At 42.4% G+C, this 25,194-nt stretch overlaps 1 protein-coding gene across 1 annotated transcript in view; it reads left to right on the forward strand.

Annotated features, from left to right (window-relative positions):
- LAPTM4B (lysosomal protein transmembrane 4 beta) overlaps positions 1–25,194 on the forward strand; it is a 121,071-nt gene that overhangs the window by 65,572 nt on the left and 30,305 nt on the right. Inside the window, exons 5-6 of the mRNA XM_030549463.1 lie at positions 12,947–13,045; positions 17,852–17,947. Of these exons, the coding sequence (XP_030405323.1) occupies positions 12,947–13,045; positions 17,852–17,947 (195 nt within the window). The remainder of the gene's footprint in view (positions 1–12,946; positions 13,046–17,851; positions 17,948–25,194) is intronic.

The following is a 25,194-nucleotide window of genomic DNA, read 5'->3' on the forward strand; positions in this document are numbered from 1 at the left end:
TTTATATAGACCCAGTTTCCTGGTTCCAGCAAGTGGCAGGGTTGCTCAGGATCCTTGGATAGTGCTCCTTTCACCTATTAATAAAAAGACCTGACACATTTCATTAGTGCCTGGCAATAATTAAGCATTGTGTCATCCATTAAATGAATGCCCATCTGGGCAAGGGCTAGTGGGGGCGCAGCTGGTAGTCGCATCGGGTGCCCTGTCAGGATCTCATGTGGCCTAAGTCCAGTCTTTTGGTTGGGAGTGGCCCTCATATTCATCAATGATAATGAGAGGGCATCTGGCCATTTTAAGTTTGTTTCTGCACAAATCTTGGCCAGTTTATTTTTCAAAATCCCGTTTTGATGTTCCACTGTTCCAGCAGACTGCGGATGGTGGGGGCAGCGGAGATTGTGTTAGATCTGCAAAGCTGCACATAACTCTTTTACAATCTGTCCAGTAAAAATTTATTCCACAATCACTGTTGATGCCCCCAGGTATGCCAAATTGTGGTATAAAATCCTTAAGCCACAATTTCACAACAGTTTTGGCATCTGCCCTTCTGCAAGGGAAGGCCTCAACCCAATTTGACAATACATCAACTATAACTAACACATACTCATAATTACAACATTTAGACATTTGGATACAATCAATCTGAATATTTACAAAAGGTCCCCGGGGGTGTGCTGCTTTTCTAGCTTTAACTGCTTTTCCAATATTATGTTGCTGGCAGTATTATTCCAATATTATATTGCTGACCCTCTTCCGTCAGTGAGTCTCCAGGAAAGGCAGATCAGCACTGTGTGTGGCCAACACTATTGCAAGCAGGTACGAGGGGCCAAGAAGGGAGAAAAACAAAAGAAAGGAGCACAGAATGAATAAATTCAACACTACAACTAACAAACACAGTGCAAAGATAAGAGAGCTCCAACCCAAGGCCAGCTGCTACCTGTCAAGACGGAAGGGGTGGGGGGCGAGGTCCAACATGCCCCCCCCCGACCAGCTGTGAGAAGAAATAAACTGAGACACAGAGTTGCAAAGAAACAGCAAGAATAGTGAAGGCCAAGGCAGAAAAGAAAACAATCTCTAGAGCCGGGATGTTTTGGAAAAGTTAAAAAACAGATCTAAGACTACAAAGATGGAAACCACTGACTACCAAAAAAATTACAATTAGATGCATACCAATCTCATTAACTGCAGCAATCATCCCCCCCTTTGCTCGAAATAGGGAAAGAGCACCTGAGGCTCAGCCAGGCGGCTGTCCAAAGAGCGCCAAAGATGATCTGGGTATAAAGTGCACCCAGCAGCACTCCAAGAACATTTCTCAGCTTGGCGCAGCTTCTGTCACATATATTAAAACCTTAGTATTTCCTGATGGAATAGGATAAACAAGTGTCTGCATTTAGCTCTAACCCTTCCATTTGGTTCTAAACTAGCCTGTCCTGTAGAAAATTAAACACAACAATTCTATCCACAAGACAAAACACCACAAGGACATAGGACGTAGAACATAATTTCTGTTGTGCCAGTAAACGCATGGTATGTTGGATTGCTCTTTAGCTGGCATTAGCTTTTTCTAATTTTCTAAAAGACAAAAACATATTCCTACCCCTTCTGGGGTGATTAGTCATTGTTTAAAATATTTCTTTCTTCTTCAAATACCCTTGCTGATTGCAGGCAAGACAGAGGAATTATCCCCATATTTTTCTGTGTTTGTTTCATAGGCAGGCCAGGTTTCAGTAGCTTTATCTTTATCATTTAGGTGATTTGCATTAACACAGACATTCTCAGCTTGCTTTTGGATTCAAAGTTATCAGCTGCTCAGAGACTCTGTCTCAAAAGGGCACAATTAACTTTTAACTCCTGCTTTCAAACACACAGTGATTTGAAAAGGAAAACACAACCCATTTTGGCTCCCCTTTGGCAAAGTGACTGTTGATTACACAGAGCCACCTTAAGGCTTAGTGTGAGGCATGGTCTTTCTTTCACTACAGCTTCTGGGTGGTCTAGTGGTTAGAATTTGGCACTGCCACAGCCTGGGTTCAATTCCCAGTCAGGGAAAAGTGACAGCTTTTATCTGCTATTTGTTACCAAAAACAGATTTAAAATATTTTCCCATTCTCCTGGCTTTGACTGCCCTGCGACAGCCACAACCATGGTCTTATTTAAAAACATTTAAAATCTTATAAAGCATTAAGTTACCTTAAGGGTTAAATGCTAAATACCAAAATTAAACAACACTAGTTTCCTCTGTTTGGCGAAAGTATCCTTGGTTTTACAACTTTAAAACAACACCAATTCATCTCAAACTTATAAAACACAGATTGTCCACATCAAGAGTGTTCTTTAGCAAATTCAACCAACTTACTCATAGTCAAATGATTCCACTTAAATAACCTCTTGCCTGGATTATTTACAGAAATTTCTTTGGAAAAGGGCCCATTTCTCATTCAGAATGGCTGCAAAGAAACCAAGAATTTTCTTTTCATGACCCCTTCTTTTAACATTTGTACAAAATTTCACTGCTTAATTCCCTCCAGTAACTATAAAGTTAATTTCTCACTCTTTCCTTAAATCACTTGTTTATCTCCCACAATAACACCTTCATCAACTCAGATTTACCATTCCAAGTATTATTTTAGGGATCTGAATTTCCCATGTTTGCATTTACTGCGTTCTTTACTTCTGCCATTATGCTTTCAAGGTTTCCCAATTTTTTTTCTTTCTGCTCCCTGCCTGCTTGTCTGGGCCCGATCCTTTCCCCCTCACTACATCATTTCTTTCCATGGGCACAGGCTTTGTTTCACTACCAATTTAGCAAGGAGGGTGGTCTTCTCAACTAACCCCCATCCTTCCTGGTCCCTTTCCTTAATAATATCACTCACAAGGGTCACCCAAATAATTCCCCGTGAGGCTTGCCAGCTGGACAGAATGCACAGCCAATTGGCGTTTTAATTGTTTATGATTTTCTCTAGCTGTCACGTACACAACTCTTCTCTTTCCTCCAGCTCCTCTTATTGCTACAACCAGGAGTAGACCCACCTGCAACCTTCTTCTTTCATACTCACAAACACACCATCTGGGCTGGCCAAGCCCGGGGGTAGGAGAGACAGAGAGAGAGAGGTGGATGGGAGGTTATCCTGTGCACAAGTTGTCCAGAGGTACACTGCAAAAACTCTCCAACTTGCTTCTACTCTTGGGTTTTTCGCCCGGGGGTCTCTTGGGGTGTCCCTTTCAGAGACCTTTGCTCAGTATTCCAGTCCAGGCCTGCTGCCTATGGCTTCTTCAGTGTCCCCAAACCACACCAGCTCCAGGGTCGCACTGGGCAGCCAACCTTTGCAAATGTAATCTCAGTCCTGCAACTTATATTGCCTTTGTTTGCCTCTGTTTGTATTTTCACAGACATTTGGGGCTGAAAGCAGTTTGTTTGTTTTTTCTTTGTACTTGATACCAGTGCTTCACCACCCTCCTAATGAAAAAGTTTTTTCTAGTATCCAACCTGAACCTCCCCCACTGCAACTTGAGACTGTTACTCCTTGTTCTGTCATCTGGTACCACTGAGAATAGTCTAGATCCATCCTTATTGGAGCCCCCTTTCAGATAGTTGAAAGCAGCTATCAAATCCCCCCTCATTCTTCTCTTCTGCAGACTAAACAATCCCAGTTCCCTCAGCCTTTCCTCATAAGTCATGAGTCCTAATCATTTTTTTATTAGGACTCATGACTTATGACAATCCCAGTTCCCTCAGCCTTTCCTCATAAGTCATAAGTCCTAATCATTTTTGTTGCCCTCTACTGGACTCTTTCCCATTTTTCCACATTCTTGTAATGTGGGGCCCAGAACTGGACAGACACAGTACTCCAGATGAGGCCTCACCAATTCCAGATAGAGGGGAATGATCACGTCCCTCAGTCTGTTCGCAAATGCTCCTACTTATACAGCCCAAAATGCCGTTAGCCTTCTTGGCAACAAGGACACATTGTTGACTCATATCCAGCTTGTCATCCACTGTAACCCCTAGGGGTCCTTTTCTGCAGAACTGCTGCCTAGCCACTCTGTCCCTAGTCTGTAGCAGTGCATGGGATTCTTCTGTCCTAAGTGCAGGACTCTGCACTTGTCCTTGTTGAACCTCATCAGATTTCTTTTGGCCCAGTCCTCTAATTTGTCTAGGTCCCTCTGTATCCTATCCCTACCCTCCAGCATATCTACCACTCCCCCCAGTCTAGCGTCACCTGCAAACTTGCTGATGGTGCAATCCATGCCATCCTCCAGATCATTAATGAAGATACTGAACAAAACCAGCCCCAGGACCGACCTTTGGGGCATTCCGCTTGATACCAGCTGCCCACTAGCCATGGAGCCGTTGATCACTACCCATTGAGCCCGATGATCTAGCCAGCTTTCTATCCACCTTATAGTCCATTCATCCACCCCATACTTCTTTAACTTGCCGGCAAGAATACTGTGGGAGACCATATCAAAAGCTTTGCTAAAGTCAAGGAATAACACATCCACTGCTTTCCCCTCATCCACAGAGCCAGTTATCTCCTCATAGAAGGTAATTAGGTTAGCCAGCCATGACTTGCCCTTGGTGAACCCATGCTGATTGTTCCTGATCACTTTCCTTTCCTCTAAGTGCATCAGAATTGATTCCTTGAGGACCTGCTCCATGATTTTTCCAGGGACTGAGGTGAGGCTGACTGGCCTGTAGTTCCCCGGATACTCCTCCTTCCCTTTTTCAAAGATGGGCACTACATTAGCCTTTTTCCAGTCATCCGAGACCTCCCCCAGTCGCCATGAGTTTTCAAAGATAATGGCCAAAGACTCTGCAATCACATCTGCTAACTCCTTTAGCCCCCTTGGATGCAGTGCATCTGGGCCCATGGACTTGTGCTCGTCCAGCTTCTCTAAATAGTCCTGAACCACTTCTTTCTCCACAGAGGGCTGGTCACCGCCTCCTCCCCATGCTGTGCTGCCCAGTGCAGTAGTCTGGGAGCTGACCTTGTTCATGAAGACAGAGGAAAAAAAAGCATTGAGTACATTAGCTTTTTCCACATCCTCTGTCACTAGGTTGCCTCCCTCATTCAGTAAGGGGCAGACACTTTCCTTGACTTTCTTCTCGTTGCTAACAACATACCTGAAGAAACCCTTCTTGTTACTCTTAACATCTCTTGGTAGCTGCAACTCCAAGTGTGATTTGGCCTTCCTGATTTCACTCCTGCATGCCTATGCAATATTTTTATACTCCTCCCTGGTTATTTGTCCATTCTTCCAGTTCTTGGAAGTTTCTTTTTTGTGTTTAAGATCAGCAAGGATTTCACTGTCAAGCCAAGCTGGTCGCCTGCCATATATACTATTCTTTCTACACATCGGAATGGTTGTTCCTGCAACCTCAATAAGGATTCTTTAAAATACAGCCAGCTCTCCTGGACTCCTTTCCCCCTCATGTTATTCTCCCAGGAGATCCTGCCCATCAGTTCCCTGAGGGAGTCAAAGTTCGCTTTTCTGAAGTCCAGGGTCTGAATTTTGCTGCTCTCCTTTTTACCTTGTGTCAGGATCCTGAACTTGACCATCTCATGGTCACTGCCTCCCAGGTTCCCATCCACTTTTGCTTCCCCTACTAATTCTTCCTTGTTTGTGAGCAGCAGGTCAAGAAGAGCTCTGCCCCAGTTTGTTCCTCCAGCACTTGTACCAGGAAATTGTCCCCTACACTTCCAAAAACTTCCTGGATTGTCTGTGCACTGCTGTATTGCTCACCCAGGAGATATCGGAGTGATTGAAGTCCCCCATGAGAACCAGGGCCTGTGATCTAGTAACTTCTGTTAGTTGCCGGAAGAAAGCCTTGTCCATCTCATCCCCCTGGTCTGGTGGTCTATAGCAGACTCCCACCATGACATCACCTTTGTTGCTCACACTTCTAAACTTAATCCAGATACTCTCAGGTTTTTCTGCAGTTTCATACTGGAGCTCTGAGCAGTCACGCTGCTCTCTTACATACAATGCAACTCCCCCACCTTTTCTGCCCTGCCTGTCCTTCCTGAACAGTTATCCCACTAGATCTCTGTTATTCCAATCACATCATAATTTCTTGACTGTGCCAGGACTTCCAGTTCTCCCTGCTTGTTTTCCAGACTTCTTGCATTTGTGTATAGGCACTTAAGATAACTTGCTGATCATCCTGCTTTCTCAGTATGAATCAGGAGTCCTCCCATCTTGAGCCCTCCTGCTCATACTTCCTCCTGGTATCCCATTTCCCCACTTACCTCAGGGCTTTGGTCTCCTTCCCCCGGTGAACCTAGTTTAAATCCCTCCTCACTAGATTAGCCAACCTGTTTGCGAAGATGCTCTCCCCTCTTCGTTAAGTGGAGCCCATCTCTGCCTAGCTTTCCTTCTTGAAACACCACCACATGGTCAAAGAATTCAAAGCCTTCTCTCCGACACCACCTGCATAGGCATTCATTGACTTCCACTATTTGATTATCTCTACCCGGGCCTTTTCCTTCCACAGGGAGGATGGATGAGAACACCACTTGAGCCCCATTCCTTTATCCTTCTTTCCAGAGCCAGGTATTCTGCAGTGATCCACTCAAGGTCATTCTTGGCAGTCTCATTGGTGCCCACGTGGAGAAGCAGGAAGGGGTAGCAATCTGAGGGCTTGATGAGTCTCGGCAGTCTCTCTGTCACATTGTGAATCCTAGCTCCTGGCAAGCAGCACACTTCTGGGTTTTCCTGGTCAGGACGACAGATAGATAGTTCAGTCCCCCTGAGGAGAGAGTCCCCAACCACCACCATCACCACCCACCTCCTTCTCTTGGGGGCGGTGGTTGAGGAACCCCCATCCATAGAACAGTGCATCTCATGCCTTCCAATCTGTGGAGTCTCCTTCTGCTCCCTTCCCTCAGATGTATCATCTATAGTCCACTCTCCACATTTGTATCTGAGGAGAGAACATGAAAACGGTTGCTCACCTGCATTGCTGATACATGGATGCTCCTCCTTCTTCTTCTGGAGGTCACATGCTGCCAAATTTCTTCACTGTCCTTCTGACCCCACTGCGCAGCCTGCTCTGATTCTTCAGAATGTTGTGCCCGTAGAAGTCTGTCCTGACATCTGTCCTGGAAATCTTCTGCACAGGCCACATTTTAATTAATGCACAAATAGAATATCCAACTGCGAACTTGTGAACTATTTTTTGCCAGAGACAAGTCAAACCTTGTATGACATCTGACATTTTTCCCCCGAGTTCTACCCCATCAGCTGTGCACCCACCAAGCTCTTGTTCTGAAACTTGTCTCCCAGGCCTTTTCTGTACTGAGTTTTCAGTTACTGCTGTAGCTGCAACAGTAGAAAGCTCTAGTGTGAATATGTATTGTATATGTATGGCAGGGGTTGGCAACCTTTCAACAGCAGTGTGCCGAGTCTTCATGTATACACGCTAATTTAAGGCTTCGAGTGCCGGTAATACATTTGAATGTTTTTTAGAACGTCTCCCTGTAAGTCTATAATATATAATCAAACTACTGTTATATGTAAAGTAAACAAGGTTTTCAAAATGTTTCAGAAGCTTTATTTAAAATTAAATTAAAATTCAGATCTTATTAGTTAAATGTGATCCTTGCCCTTGCTTTTCCTTGCTGAGTTTTCCAATGTCTGGTGGCACCTATTTAGATACTTTAAGTTGCAAACAGGGTTCTGAGTTATAAGTTGATAACCAGCTGGCAGAAGGTCAGTAATTTGAACTCCTGATCCGCAGCTGAGGTGAGAGTTGCTGGCGGCTGGTAGGGCTGAGCAGGGCCGGAAGCCTGGACCCTGTCTGGCAGGGGGCCTTTCCTGGAACACCAACTGTAAGCAACGTGAATGGGGATGCGGAGGAGACTCCGGCTGGTAAGGGGCCAGCAGCCAGAACCCCAGAGCAGTGGGGGGCTGACCGCCAGGGCTCTAAGGTTTCCACCACTGGCTCCTGCCAGCTGGAGTCTCAGCCCACTGCCAGCCTGGGGTTCCTTCCCCCAGGCCAGCAGCTGGGCTGAGTGGGACTGGCGGCAGGACCCCAGCTGGCAGAAGCCAGCTGTGGAAACCCCAGAGCTGGGGCTGGCTGAGCAGCTCAGTCCACCGCCACTCAGGGATTTTGGCTGCTGGCTCCTTGCCAGCTTGAGTCTCAGCCCGCTGCTAGCCTGGGTTTTCATCCCCCAGGCCAGCAGCGGGTGCTGAGTGGGGCTGTGGGGCGGGGGAGCCCCACTGGCAAGGGGCCAGCTCAGCCTGCCGCCACTCTGGGGTTTCCACTACCAGCTCCTTGTCAGCTGGGGTCTCAGCCCACTGCCAGCCTGGGGTTCCTTCCCCCAGGCCAGCAGCTGGACTGAGTCGGACCAGTGGCAGGACCCTGGCTGGCAGGAGCCAGCAGCGGGAACCCCAAAGCCGGGGCGGGCTGAGCACGTGCCACGAAAAATCTGCTCGCTTGCCAGCTTTGGCACGCATGCCATAGGTTGCCGACCCCTGATGTATGGCTTACCCTGCCAGTGCAAATTGCACTATGGTGGTGTAAACTGTGTGCAAATAAGGAACTGGCAATGGTGAAATCCCAGTGTGGACAACAGGAAAGCTAACATTAATCAAATTGATAAACTGAATTTCTTTGAGTGTCATCATGTTTCTGCTTTCTATCTCATTACTGTGCATCAAAATATGGCCCTTTGGTCTTATTTCACATATTAATTCAGCCTTTAACTGTATCACCTGTATAACATGCCTCATCAGTGTCATGATTCTAGCTGAGAATAATGCCCTTCAGCATACAGATAATCTCCATACCTGCCTTCCTTACATGGAGACCTTGGTGCTATCTTCACAGTCTTGTTGCAACACAATATTTCTTATCCCAGGTTGACATGTTGATCTTGTGCTATCAGTCAGCCTTCAAATATCCTTTTCGTCATAGGGAGCATGTGGGACTAACAAGTGGGGGCATGGCTTGAGCTTTCACACTAATCGGGAGGTGTTGAAAAAGATCTGACTGCATAGTACTGCTGCCATAGAGCTCAAATTTACCTGATTGAAGCGTAGCCCACGTGGAAGGAGACCTACGGAATTCCATCTTGAAGCTTTATAGTCAAAATAGTGGGGAAAAGTCATCTGAGAAGAAATTATCCTGTCATTCAGCAGAATTCCCATTGTATTCAACTCTTCAAAAAATCACCTATTATATACTTATTGATGCTTATTATAGCTTGCTCTGTCATTTCCATAGAATCTGAAATTTCTGTTGACTGGCACTTAAAGACAAGCCTGGACCTGATGAATAGCACTTGCTGCTGTTGAACTTGGCTAACTAATGGTTCATGGCTCTAGCAGATGTTCCTGCTCTTTAAACAAGTAGGAACTTTATTGGTTGTTTCCTTTTTCCCACCTCCCCACCCTCTCTCTTTCCTTCAGAGGAACAAATTCCAGCACAGTTGAATTCTGGAAATATGCCATTTGGGTTTGAACAAAATACGGGCTTGACACATATCCAATCTCAGAACTGTGACAGAGTTCTCTGATATCAGAGAGTCTAACATGACAGAAGTGTCAGTGTGAGTCTTCATTCCAGTTACAAATTGGTTCTAGTTTTTTGTTCGTTTGTTTGTTTTTTAGTATAAGTTCAGTAGCAAAGAAATTATATTCAGGAAATTTTATTGTAACTGTTCATAAGTCTATCTGCAGCAGCCAATAAAGGTTAGACTATCTAACAAAGTACAAGACCCCACAGCTGTAGTCATGAAGTACATATCATGGCATGAAATCTTTTAAGTTTCCGCATTTTTTTAAGGTTTTTTTGTTTTTCATCAACACATTTCTGGCTCCTTTGGGTCTCTGAGTAACTACAGTAGAATCTCAGAGTGACGAACACCTCAGGAATGGAGGTTGTTCCTAACTCTGAAATGTTCATAACTCTGAACAAAACATTATGGCTGTTCTTTAAAAAGTTTACAACTGAACATTACAACGGAATACAGGTTTGAAACTTTACTATGGAAAAGAAAAATGCCAGTTTTAACCAACTTAATTTAAATGAAATAATCACAGAAAGTTTCTTTACCTTATCAAATCTTTTTTTAAACATTTTTCTTTTATTTTTCTAGTTATTTATGCTTAATATAGTGCTGTACTCTATACTTTTTTTGCCCCTGCTGCCTGATTGTATACTCTCAGTTCCAAATAAGGTGTATGGTTGATCAGTCAGTTTGTAACTCTGGTGTTCATAACTATGAGGTTCTACTGTACTTCCACTGTGTTTGCGATAAGGATATTGTGTGAAATAGCATATTGTTAAGTAAATTCTTCTGCAGGCAATGAATCAATTAATTTTAAATTTAGCTAGACCTCTGCAAGAAGCAGGACATTTTATAATGAAAATAAACTGATCAAAATATTAGTCATGAAATTCAATGAAAGAATAAAAACATATCTCTCAAGAAGCTGAAAATGAATTTATGTAGCAGTTATTTCCAATCTGTTGTACCATCTGACCTTAAGCATTAAAAACATTTCATGGAAATTCTAAATAAAGAAAATTTCTCACAAACAGCCGACAAAAAGAGAAATTCCTCAGACACAGGGCTAACTTCTGCTCTAAGTAACATCACGGAGTTATGCACGTGTAAATCCAGATTAATTGACAGAACAGTTTGGTTCATTTAATGCCTCAGGGGAAGGACAGGGCTAATTAAAATATAAATAGAAAGTATTCAAAACTGTTCTGTGTACAAGGAGAGGTTTACAGTGAAGTCCTCTGAGTGAAGTTCTTTTGCAAAGAACTATTTCATTTATAAGTAGAGATTTAGTCCAACTCCAGTTGCCAGTTGCACATTGCAATGCTTCAGAACAATTTGATGATCTTTGATTTCCACATTTTTTTATTTTAAAACAATGCAGCAGATAATAAAAATACTCTGACTTCTTTTGTCTAATGATCTTAAAGTACCTTTCAAATGTAAGATTTTATTAATTAACAGCAGTTTTCCTGTGAAATAGGAAGAGTAGTATTATCTGATTGTATGGATGAGGAAACTGAGGCCTGGTCTACACTGGGGGGGGGTCGATCTAAGTTACGCAACTTCAGCTACGTGAATAAAATAGCTGAAGCCGACGTACTTAGATCTACTCACCATGGTGTCTTCACTATGCTGAGTCAACTACTGCCGCTCGACTCTGCCTGCACCTCTCGCCAAGCTGGAGTACAGGAGTCGACGGGAGAGCTCTAGACTAGATGCAATAAATCGATCCCCGCTGGATCAATCGCTGCCCACTGATCTGGCTGGTAGTGAAGACATACCCTGAGCTATAGAGAAGTTAACTCATGGGTCACAAAGGAAGTCTGACAGAGCTAGGAATAACATTCAGTTCTCCTGATTCCTAAGCCTGTGCTTTTGCCCCAGGACCATGTGTTGTTTTGCCAACCAGCTGTTCCTGGAAGTAACGGAGGAGAAGGACCTCGGAGTATTGGTTGATCACAGGATGACTATGAGCCGCCAATGTGATATGGCCGTTAAAAAAGCTAATACAGTTTTAGGATGCATCAGGCGAGGTATTTCCAGCAAAGAAAAGGAGATGTTAGTACCGTTATATAAGGCAGTGATGAGACCTCACCTGGAATACTGTGTGCAGTTCTGGTCTCCCATGTTTAAGAAGGATGAATTCAAACTGGAACAGGTTCAGAGACGGGCTACTAGGATGATCCGAGGAATGGAAAACCTGTCTTATGAAAGGAGACTCAAAGAGCTTGGCTTGTTTAGCCTAACCAAAAGAAGGTTGAGGGGGGATATGATTGCTCTTTATAAATATATCAGAAGGATTAATATCAGGGAGGGAGAGGAATTATTTAAGCTTAGTACCAATGTGGACACAAGAACAAATGGCTATAAACTGGCTATCAGGAAGTTTAGACTTGAAATTAGACGAAGGTTTCTAACCATTAGAGGAGTGAAGTTCTGGAACAGCCTTCCAAGGGGAGTAGTGGGGGAAAAAGACATATCTGGCTTTAAGACTAAGCTTGATAAGTTTATGGAGAGGATGGTATGATGGGATAGCCTAATTTTGGCAATTAATTTAGCAATTGATCTTTGATTATCAGCAGATAAGTATGCCTAGTGGTCTGGGATGGGATGTTAGATGGGTTGGGATCTGAGATACTACAGAGAATTCTTTCCTGGGTGCTGGCTGGTGAGTCTTGCCCACATGCTCAGGGTTTAACTGATCGCCATATTTGGGGTCGGGAAGGAATTTTCATCCAGGGCAGATTGGCAGAGGCCCTGGATGTTTTTCGCCTTCCTCTGCAGCATGGGGCACGGGTCACTTGCTGGAGGATTCTCTGCAGCTTGAGGTCTTCAAACCACAATTTGAGGACTTCAATAACTCAGACATAGGTTAGGGATTTGTTATAGAAGTGGATGGATGAGATTCTGTGGCCTGCACTGTGCAGTGATCATAATGGTCCCTTCTGACCTTAAAGTCTACTGAGTCTATGAGTCTATACACTGAATGGAGAGTTGTACATAGGACAATAGGTGCTATCACTGTGAGAGAATTTATTCTTTGCAAACCTTGCTCTGACTTCAGAGAATGCCAGTTATGACAGACTGTCAAATTTCCCAAAGTTCTGTCCATTCTCCCTTGGATTAGTTGTAAGGCAAATAGGCCAAAAAAAAACAAAGAAACCCCAAACCTAAAACAGCCCTCCAGTTTTCTCTTCACTAGGCTGTGCATGTTGCATTGAATTGTCCTGTCTTTTGAAGTATGAAGACATCACTGTAGTTATCATTCTTATTGTATCCAGATGTGCCAGAAACTAAAATACAGGTCCAAAGAAGAGCTATCAGATTTAACTGCCTTCTCATAAATTATTAATTATTATTAATAATTATTAACAAATGGCTCCTTAATCTTTCAAGAGATTTATAATGTTTTATTTATGTTTTTGTTTCTGCAGCCTGTTAACTTTCCCTACAAGGAAGAGATTATGGCAGTAAATCCTACTTGTCTAGTTGTGATTATTCTACTCTTCATAAGCATCATTCTGGCTTTCAAGGTGAGCATGTGTATAAAATTCATCTTCTATATATGGAATGTCTTTGGAATAGCCTCCCCCTTTCTCTCCAGAACAACTGTATTTTGTTGACTTAACAAGGCTGAATGGCCAGTGGGACATTAGTTACAACTAGCATGGATTTGACAGCAAGGAAGGAGATGGTAGATAATTGCAGCAGCTTTTAAAAAAACAAAAAGAAAATATGGAAGTGCATTAATACCCACACATGATTTAGTATGTTCTATGTGAATAAATATGACAAATATATAGTCCAGTCCAATGATATTAGTGATATTTTCTTACATTATAAGGATTAGCTCATGTCATTCCCAAATATGTTTGATATTTCATTTAATAAATATGGCCTTTAAGTTTTTGAAAGGATTAGTCACAAGCCTGAATAGAAAAGTGACAATGCTAGGAAATTCATAGTCCAAAAAAATCCTTGAGTTTTAGCATGTCACGTACCAGTGTATATTTGCTTCAAGAGTGTAAATGACTAATGCAATTAAGATCAATTAATGTCCCTTTCTTCTCATATTTAGCTGATTCCCCTAGAGCTGACATTATTACAAACTCTCCCTTTCCTTAATGTTTGTTCTAGCAACATATAATTAATGCATATGTGTCTGAAAATATGACTCACTAATAGTGGAAATATATACTAAAATACAGTCAGCATTGGCATTTTAGTTTGAATTGCTTGTTTGCAAAAGCATTGTTTTGCAGATTTATGGAACCTGCTTAATGAAGAAAATTGCCTAGTATCAAATGCATCACACTATTTGTCACTTTGATAGACATAACAGATGGTATCACATTTGTGTATTGAAACTGAAAGGTACTGAACATAAAAAAAAATATTTGAGTGCTTTCATGAATTGGAGTTCTACTGTTAAATTAGAGAGAGGCGCACCATAGCCTAGCGAACATCGCAGCAGGGAAAGGTGATTCATAGAGTAAGAACTATAAAACAAAATAACATATGTAATTTAAAAAACATTTGGCAGCATGACACTTGAATTTGGGTGGAGGTCTGTGTATCAAGCAAATTATTTTAAAGGAGGAATCTACATGGAGGCCATTTGTGCTTTGCAAATATGGCAAAAACCCAACAACCCCGAAGTAATAGTTCTTTTGGCCTTCAGTTTTCACCAGAAATGTACTATTTCAGATGTTTAATCTCTCCAGAGAACCAGCTTTAGGGCAAATTGACACTTAAAGTGCTGCATTGGCACAGCTGCACTGGTGCAGCTATGCCATTGTAGCACATAAGTGAACATGCTCCTATGCCAATGGGAGAGCTTCTTCTGTCGGTGTAGTTAATCCACCTCCCGAAGAAGCTCTCCCATTGACTGTCTACATGGAAGGTCAGGTTGGTATAACAACGTTGCTCGGGGTGTGGATTTTCACATCCCTGAGCAACGTAGTTATACAAATATAAGTCTGTAGTGGAAACGGAGTCTTAGATGCCACGAAATGTAGGCGTTTCCCATCTGGCCAAGGGAAGGCATCCAGCACCATAGATGTATTTATTAGAGCTGTGCTAATAGCTGACTTTTTTTTTCCCCGTTTGCTGGCAGTTCTGAAAAATTGGTGGGGGGGGGGGGAAGATTTAGAGTCAAATGAAACATACTATTCAGCATGAAAGGAAACATTTTGTTTTGATTCTGAGCTTTTAAAAAACTTTCTAAATGAAGTTGAAAGAAATTTGGAAACAAAAGTTTCACATCTAAAGTTGACATTTCAAAAATGCCACAATGAAACTTTTGATTTTTTTTTAGGGTGGAGGGTAGGAGCAGTTTAATTGAAACAATTCGCTGAAGCAAGTTACAGCCAAAAGTTTCACCTGGCTTTAGTATTAATACATTAATGATTAAACATTAGTTTTGACATTTGAGTGTACTACACCAGAATACCACTGTCTCCTGCATGAAGACCCAAGCCCAGATTCTCGCCTGTGTTTGGGTTGCTCTGCACGTTATTATTATTTAAAGCTGGCACTCTCATCTGAGTATGGAGGGAATCTCTCATGGCATAGAATCATGGCTCCTAAATCACACACTTCCCTTCAGCTGGCTTAGGGAGCATGGCCAGGGCTTCCTGGCAATCTCCAGCTACCATGATGAACATATGGGAAAACCATTCATACTGCTTTAACTTGCATTGGGGGGAGAGGGTTGGTGCATTACTGAGCCAGGTGACCAAGTGAGCACAAAGGTAGCAGAAAACCACCTTTGCAACCCCTCCTCCTACAATGTACTGGGTGCTCTTCAGCTGCCTGGGCCCTAGTTTTCTTTTCTTTTCTTTTCTTTTCTTTTCTTTTCTTTTCTTTTCTTTTCTTTTCTGCAAATGAGGCAACAGAAAAGAGATTCCAATTTTTGCACATTTTGCGGAATAAGCTGATCTCAGCACTAGGGAGTATTCCTGTAAGTTACATATATACATCCCTGTGCCCTGATATGAAACTGTTCTCTATATCTTCATACCCTAGGAGAGCTCTAGGGTGGGGGGTGGGAGGGGGCAGGGCTTGCAGGAAGAGATTTAATAAGATTTCTAATAGCTAAGTTCGCTAGCCCACAGACATTTCTAGGTGTTCTGCAGTGGGAAGGTAAGGTGTGCAGAGCCTCTCTAAAGCATGAGAAGATACTTTAATTAAAGATAAATTCAAATTTTAATTGTGTAGACATATTTGGGCCAGCAGATGAAGCCCTTTTCCATGTCAAATACGACTGAAACCTTGTAAAACCAAACCACTGGATCATATTAATCCTTGGCAGTCAGCACAGCTTTGCTTTGTGGTTTTCTGGATAGGGAGTGTTTGGCCACCCTTACTGCGTGAAAATGTGCATTTGTATTGTGCTCACAAGATAGATGTAAGTGCAGATTGTATTTGCATAGGCCCATGTGAAATGGCACTTTCAAGGTACATCTTCACAGTGACTGGCAGCCTATTACAGCGAATCTCAGAGCCTGGGTTGACAGACTCAGATTTGCGGGACTCTCACTATACCACTGATGTGACATTTGGGCTCGGGCTCTGAAGGCTAGGGAACAGGGCAGACTTCAGAGCCCAAGCTCCAGCCTGAACCCCAGTTACCACACAGCTGTCTCTGGCACCATAGCTCAAGCCCAGGTCAGTCAACCGAGGCTCTGAGACTTGCTGTCCTGGGCTGTATATAGGTACCCACAGAGTCTGTTGTATTTCTTCATATGGCACTGAAACAGCTAAGAAATAGGAATTGCTAATCTTTTATGCTGCCTAGTACTATGGTATTATTGTGATCTGTGTTGCTTAACAAATATAAATTAATTCGGGGGTTTATTAAAGTTTTGTCAGGATGCAATTTAATGAATTTTAGTGCTCTTGAAATGGAGATCATCAGGCAATGTGCAAGTTTCCCCACTCAGTTCTTCCCATGCACCTTTATCCTATCTTGCCATACCTTTGTGACTTGACCTTGCACCTCTTCTGAGCAAAGGTTACCATTCCTACTGAATGGGTGTGCATGCATGTGTGCAGCTTGGTGTGTGATGTGCATAAATACCATTAAGGATGGGCTAGGTTGAGATAATTGAATTCCTTTCACATGGGTCTCCAGAGATGAGACTAATGTAGTAATTCACTATGCTGTCCAGTGACATTTCTTAAAGCTGTAATTGAAAGCTCAGTCCAAGTTTTTTTGTTTTTTGGGGGGGAGGGGAAGAATTAGTAAGTAGGTCAGTGACTCAGTCTAATGATGCTTCAGTGTAAATATCAATTGAGTTCTTCAGAACAAATCTAAAGGAAAGTTGCTGGACTTGCAGTGTACCGTGGGCAAAATGAATTTCCATTACTAATGTTGAGCTGGCCAAGAATATGTGTGTCCAAATCTCTTGGCCAGTAAAACGACACCAGCTGCTTATTTTCTCAAATGAGTGTGGGTTAACATTTCAGTAGCCGATTGCTTTTTATGTTTCCTATTCTGTGTTCTGTATAGACTCTTATACTGCATTCATCACCATAGTATCTGAATTCTGAAACCATAAAACCTACAGTGAACCCATGCAGAGCTAGTGAAGTACTTAGTATTTAATCATCAGAAAGATCAAATTCCTCAGTATATACTTTGATATCTCTAGAGCATCTTTTATTTTGCTTTATTCAAATCACATGAGGCTGCTGCTTTTTCACAAGGCAGTGATCATATTCTGGTCTTCATAAACTCCAAGGGCAAAAGCAGGAAGCTTATTAGATCAGGATACAATTATTAGTGAGTTAATATTAGGCTTTTATTATACTGAAAACTATATAAATATCTGTAAGAATAATAATTTGAAACAGCATAGAAACTGTTAATCTGTTAAATGAAGTATATTGGTTAATCTGTAATATTATAACAACTTAATATTTGCAGTAATAAAGGTTAACTAATTTGGGCCAGATTCTGAATAAGAACTCTCCCAATATAATTTTAAATGCATCATGAAAAAAAATTATTTAGAGTTTTTGTGAAATGACCACTTCCAACCCCAAAGAGATGTAAAGTGTGTGTGGCAGAGGAACAGAATATTAAGACCGAAGTAGTTAAATGTTTTTTTAGCAAAAGTGACATTTTATTGGTTTTTACATATGATTTTAACTTTTCTGTGGTCTCCTCTTTCTTTTCCTTTTCTCATGTAAAGTTTAGCAATTATGTATATCCTGTGTTCTGATTGGCTAAAGATGGTCCTCAGCCAATCAGAGTTCAGGAATTTTCACAAAACTGTGCTAAAAATTATATTTCCTATTTTCTTTATGCAATAACAAGCACATTCTCTTTGCAGGGTTATCTGATTAGCTGCGTATGGAACTGTTACCGGTACATTAATGGCAGAAACAACTCTGATGTGCTGGTGTACATTGCTACCAATGACACTGCGGTAAGCATGTCTCTTAACATTTTGTGTTTTATTTTACCATTCCTCAGAAGTGACAGCTTCTTAACCTTTAACCCAAATATATATATAGTATCTACACCACTGCAAAATGCTACAGTTGTGATTTGGTGCTCAGCAACTGAGAATTAGGTATGACATTTGTATGACTTGGCTGTTTTTGTATTATAAGAACACTGCGTAAAATGAAGACTATGTTGAAATAAATTAGTAGACAAGTCTTGACCACCTGCAGAGAGGTCCCCTGTGTCTCTGCAGTTCTTTCTGAATAATTTAGTGTTGCAGTTACAAGATATGAAGAACTCTGTGTGCTGTTTGCTTATTGTAAACACAACTGAATGAATTAAAAAAGGGTAACTTGACACTGCTGATTCCGCATAGTATGACATTTTTGTGGAGATACTGCATACATGGAACCAAATTCTGCTTTGTTGCATCCAAGCTATAGCACTGAGGTCAATAGGTCAAATTCATCTCTGATGTAACTCCACGGACTTTGAAGTGAAGTGAGATTGAAATGTAATCCTTTAAATTACACCAGGATGAATTTGGCCTGTTGGGCTTGCATGAGTAGAAGGGAGGGCAGATCCAGCTAATGAAATTTCAGTATTGCCAACCTCAAATAGTCAGAGATCATGATACAGGGTTTCAAAATTGAGTGGTTTAAATATCACGAGACTTAAAAAATAAAAAATAAAAGTTGCAGTCGAGGGGTTGTCCTTTGGTTTCAGAACCTTGGGATGAACTTGAGTTACATTTTTCAGGCTTTCCTGTGCAGCCATGAGTACTTGAACGTTACTATTTATCTTAAATGGAAGCTAAGGTTCTCACATAATTCAGTGTCTTCAAGAGCTGAGACTTTAAAAAAAATCCACAATATTGCAGACCCAGATAAAATCATGAGTTGACAACACTGAATTTTGAACGTACAGTTATGGGTTTATTGAGAGCTAAATGAAAGAGGGAGGAGTGCATTTGGAACCTACATTGAGTAAGCGAGAAGTTCTGCATGGAAAAAAAAAAAATGATAGCTTTTGTGAAGTCCTTAGGTAATTGTAACTCGACTTAAAATGCTGCAAAATATATAATTCACAACGTGAAAGACTTGGTTGCAAGATTCTGCAAACTGAATAAAATTGAAACTCTAATCACACAGGCTTTATATACTTGCATTGAAACCATCTGCTTCATCAGTGGCCCCTGGGAAGCAGAGAGTTTCAGTTTCCAGTGCTACTTTTTCTGTTGAAATGATTTACGATCACTTCTCAAGGAAAGGGACAGAAACGGCATGTTCTGAATCTGCCATGAAAGCAGGATAAACATGTAAATCGTGTCAGCAAACAAAGTTGTAATTTAATGTACGTTTCATACAGTACATCAGTAGGGTTAAAATCTTAGGTACTTCGGTAATGGGGTTGATTAGAGGCATGGAGAGAACTACCTTCCCTCCTGTCTGGAAGAAAACCTGTTTCTTCCTGTGTTTGGTTACTGATATTATGCTTTTAAGAATGTAAGTGTCCATAATTCTTCATGTAGTGTTAATACATACATTTCACTGCGGTATTAGTGACAAATGTGTCACTGGCTTTCATTTGATACCTTACAAGACACTTTTGGATAAACACTATGACAGCAATGTGTTAGGTGTAGTGAGTTTGTCAGTCTTGCTGACACAGGGATGTAAACCACCAATGGGCCTCTGTGTCACAACTTCCTGCACAGCTGCAAGGCCAGGGACACTGGATCCCTGCAGCCGCAAGGGGTGGGGAAGGCTGTGGCCTGGTGGGGCAGGGCAGAGACTCCTGGCCTGGGCCATGAGGAAGAGATTGAGCCCTGGCCCCGGGGGGAGGCACCCTTCTGCTGATTGGCTCCTATTTGAGGACCAAATATTCAGACGCAGGGTAACCTCCCGTCTAGTGCAGGGCTTGTTCTTGTCCTTGCAGCCCTGTGGGAGTCTCTGGTTTGCCAGGCTAGGACTGCAGCGTCTCCTATGCCCGGCATCTAGTTTTTGAACTACATATTAAGTTACCTACATTGTTTGTCTCTTGTATCCTGGGACCAATATGGCTACAACAATACTGCAGACAACAATATTAATTTTATTTCTTCCTAGTTTTTTAATCAAAATGTCTTGTGGTATCATGTGAAAAGCCTTACAGAAGTCTTAAGTATATCACATCAACACTGCTACTTTTCGCAAACTTGTAATCTCATCAAAAAAAGATATCCGTTTAGTTTGATAGATCTTATTTTCCATGAACCCAGGTTGATTGGCATTAATTATATTACCCTACTTTAATTCTTTATTAATTGAGTCCTGTATCAGCAGTGCCATTAGCTTGCTCAGGATCAATGTCAGACTGACAGATCTATAATTACCTGCCTCATCCCATTTAAACCTTATTAAATACTGGCACAACATTAACTTTCTTCCAGGCTTCCAGTGTTAAAATATCCCTTAGTATAGACTAATAAATAATCAAAAAGGAGAGAAAACATTGTGCTTGAACTACAGTTGTCATGATTGCTTATTATTATGCTTACCGTTTTAAAAAAGATGTTTATATTTTATAGAGAGTAAGAAAGACTGAGACAGAGGAGTATAGTTCTGACCAGTTCAAATATTGGCTAAACTGGATTCTTAGATGTCTCATTGATAGAAATGGGTAAATTACCCCTATATTTATCCTGATCATTATCTGCCCTCTAAGACTTCAAACAAAGATTCCAGAAAACATTTTGCCTTCTCTGTATTCTGGAAAATCTATCTGAGACTTGCAGATTAATGGCATATATTTCCTTTTAATGACAATGTTCTTGAGTACTTCCTGGGGAAGACAGTATTTCCATCCAAGATGTGGGAGACAATAGGGATCCACAGATACTCACTGGCTGAAGTGCCTATAAAACTTGTTCAAGCGAACTCTGATCATAAGTCCCTTTTTAAATACATTCTGACTGGGCTTGAATTCTGAAGAAAGGCAATGATTGGATATGGGGTCACCAAAACCTGAATATGACCCCCAAATGTACAAAGCAAATTATTCATTGATTCTTGGCATACGTTATCTTAGCACTGGAAAGGTGCATATGCACAGTTAAATATCATATACAAAGCAGATTAGGAAGGTGACAATCCCAAAACCAGGGCCACCTGCAGAGAGAGATCCCTTGTCTCTCTGCTGCTTCTCAACCCTCTGCAGCAATGCCTCATTTCCCCGCTTTACGTTGGAACCAAAGTCCCACAGGGATTTATACAATGGAAAGATTGATTAAACCACGGAAGAGAACTGACAGATTTTTTGCCCTATCCACTTCGAGAGACAAAGAGGGCAGTTTGGGCTCTGTCCAGTTTTTTGGCTTTAAATGTTGCTCAGAGGAATAACTTGCTCTTTAAGTTAAATTCTTGTATGGTACCTCTTCTCTCATCCCTGTGCACCCAGTGCACTGAGTTTAGAATTTAGACCACATGCCAAATTTGCAACATGTGTGGATCATTTGGGCCTGAATCATAACCGCTAGCAAAATCCTGATTTGAAATGTTTAACCTCATGTAACATAATCCCAGATACATGGCAGCCCCCACAGTATCTTGGTGCATACAGCACTGCCACTAAACCAGCAAATCAGAGGTGTCATTTTCTAATGAAGTAATAGCAGTCATGGGCCAGGACTCCATTGTGCTAGGTGCTGTACAAACACAGAACAAAAAGACAGTCCCTGCTGCACAGTGCTTACAATCTAAGTTCAGGATGAGAGAACAGATGGATACAGACAGATGACTGCCAAATACAAGGAAACAATGAGAGCTATTGGTCAGCATGGTAGGCCGTGGTCTTAGCACTCCAGCTGCCTAGCTGTTTTTTGTAGGCATCAAAGTAGAGCTGTGAGGATGGTTTTATCTTGAGAAAGCACACAAACTAATACCCATCATTGCCTCTCTCTGGCCTGGTCTACACTACACGTTTAAACCGATTTTTGCAGTGTTAAACCAATTTAACACTGTACCCGTCCATGGTACGAGGCTCTTTAAATCAGTTTCTGTACTCCTCCCCGACAAGAGGAGTAGCGCTAAAATCGGTATTACCATATTGGATTAGGGTTAATGTGCCTGCAAATTGATGGTATTGGCCTCCGGCTGTGACCGCTCTGGACAGCAATCTCAACTTGGATGCAGTGGCCAGGTAAACAGGAAAGGCCCCACAAAATTTTGATTTTCATTTCCTGTTTGCCCACTGTGGAGCTCTGATCAGCACGGGTGGCAATGCAGTCCCAAATCCAAAAAGAGCTCCAGCATGGACCATACGGGAGATACTGGATCTGATCCCTGTATGGGGAAACAAATCTATTCTATCAGAGCTTCGTTACAGAAGACAAAATGCCAAAGCGTTTGAAAAAAAAATCTACAGGCTACACAGTGCTGCGTGACAAGCATAACAGGAAGCCAGAGACTCAAATGGACGCTCATGGAGGGAGGGAGGGGGTACTGAGGACTCCAGCTATCCCACAATCCCCAGCAGTCTCTGAAAAGTATTTGCATTCTTGGCTGAGCTCCCAATGCCTGTAGGTTCAAACATATTGGCCGGCGTGGTTCAGGGTATAGCTCGTCAATGTACCCCCTCCCCCCCACCACATGAAAGAAAAGGGAAAAAAATCGTTTCTTGACGTTTTTCAGTGTCACCCCTATGTCTACTGAATGCTGCTGGTAGATGCGATGCTGCAGCAGTAAAGAGCAGTATCTGCTCCTCTTCCCTCCCCGGTGGCAGATGGTACAACATGCTTGATAACTGCTGAATACCCCTGGATGGCCTCAGGGGCGCCTGGGTAAAAATAGGAATGATTCTGGTCATTCCCAGTAGATGGGACAGAACAGCTGGTACCGTCCTCATCATAGCAATTGGGGCTGATGGAGCTTTCCTGTGTAAAGAAAAGATTCTGTACTGCCTGGACTATCATAGCAGCGGCATGCTGGGCTCCTCTCCTCCGCACCGCTTAATGTCTTGCCTGGACTGTCATAGCACCGGGAGGCTGCCTCCCCCTCATTTTATCTCACTAACAAGTCACTGTTTGTTATTCCTGCATTCTTTATAACTTCATGACACAAATGGGGGACACACTGCCACGGTAGCCCAGGAAGGTTGGGGCAGGAGGGAAGTAACGGGTGGGTTGTTTGCAGGGGCACCCTCCCGTGAATGGCATGTAGCTCATCATTCTGCAGGATCTGACACGAGCAGCTGTGCTCTCTGATACACTAATTCTCTAGTACACTTGCCCCATATCTAGGCAGGACTGACTCTATTTTTAGAAACCATAAGGAGGGATTGACTCGGGGATCATTCCCAGTTTGCTTTTCCGCCCCCGGCCAATCTCAGCCAAGGGCACCCATGATAGCAGCAGACAGCACAGAAGGACAAATAACCGTCATCTCATTGCCAAATTACACTGGCAGCAGATGGTACAGAACAACTGGTAAACATCTCTGCTATCATGCAAAAGCAAATAAATGCTACTGTGTAGCGCTGGAGTATCGCCTCTGTCCGCGGCATCCAGTACACATACGGTGACTGTAAAAAAAATGCTGAACGGGCTCCATGGTTGCCGTGCTATGGCGTCTGCCAGGGCAATCCAGGGAAAAAGGGCATGAAATGATTGTCTGCCGTTGCTTTCCCGGAGGAAGGAATGACTGACAAACATTTACCCAGAACCACCCGCGACAATGCTTTTGCCCCATCAGCCACTGGGCTGTCAACCCAGAATTCTAAGGGGCGGGGTAGACTGCGGGAACTATGGGATAGCTCCGGAATAACTACCCACAGTGCAACACTCCGGAAATCGACGCTAGCCTCGGACCATGGACGCACACCGCCGAATTAATGTGCTTAGTGTGGCCACGTGCACTCAGCTTTATACAATCTGTTTATAAAACCGGTTTATGTAAAATCGGAATTATCCCGTAGTGTAGATGTACCCTCTTTCTTGGCCATTTTAAAAGCAGCAGGTGCCAGAGGCATTGGACTCCCCCTTGTGGAATAACAGAGAACAATCCAACAGAAAGGGGGAAAAGCAGACAAAATAGAGGGCAGAGAATTAGTGGCAGCGACAGCAAAATTGCAGTTACATGATGCAGGGGCCTCTTGAGATCCCCTCCAGTCCTACGATTCTATGATCTAAGCAGAACTGTGCAGCATGTGCGGTAAAAGGATGATTATGTGGCCATTTGTGCAGCCACATAATCTGAGTTCATGGTGCAGCAACCTGCACAGAACCTGAAGGCACTTCTCTACGGCTAGATCTAATTCTGTCAACAGTCTCTTCCATACATGGGAATCATGTGTCTCACAAATTATCCTTTCTTTAATTAGGGAGTCTTTAATGGCTCCTGTGTTACTGGTAGATGACAGTTTTCAGCTCTGAAATCTAAGTATCTAGTCCTCCTCCTACTTCTTAGTTTCAAGTTAAATAACAACAAAAAACAAAACAAACAGTACCTCTTTACAGTCTCACTGGCATGAGCTCATTCAGCATCTTCAGAGACTTCTTGCCTTCATACCTCTAGCAACCATCATTTGTATCGTGCATCTCCTCACCCCATACTCAGAATGGGGTGGGGAAGGCCATAATTAAACACTAGCCCTTTGCAAATGTTGAAATGATATATTTAGGCTAGCTCTACAGAATAGACTGTAGCTAATTATGCACTAGGATGGCTGATTCGTTCAATTGGAGTGATAATTTTACAGTAATACTGCTATTGTATGTGCTGCTGGGCAAGTTACGTAATGCTCTGCCAATGTCTGTTCAGTTTCTAAAGGCAGTGTGCATGCCTAATGTGAATCTCCTCTCGTCTCTGTAGTTCAAGGAATATTACAGTTAGCTTACAACAGTATGTGATCTGTATTATAGTCATCCATCTACAGTGACCACTAGCTTACCTGAAGGACCATTTTCTATCTCTGTACATTATTTCTTTACCTCTGAAAAATCCTGTGAAATTCGGTATTCCAAAGGGATTTTTATTCTGTATTCTTAATATCATTTGTTCACTCAAGAGGCTCATCTCAGTATAAAAGGTATTGCCACATTTTCAACATCATCACCTGCAAGAGGGGCCTAAACCACAAAATTTGTGTCTGGATTTTAAACACGCAGGGGTGATTTCATCTGGACTTTGCTTTGGCCCATTATAGACATGCGGACCATTTGTGAAATTTGGATCTAGGCTATGTCTGCAC

This window comes from Gopherus evgoodei, chromosome 2 (genome assembly GCF_007399415.2).
Source record: "Gopherus evgoodei ecotype Sinaloan lineage chromosome 2, rGopEvg1_v1.p, whole genome shotgun sequence".
Taxonomy (NCBI): domain Eukaryota; kingdom Metazoa; phylum Chordata; order Testudines; family Testudinidae; genus Gopherus; species Gopherus evgoodei.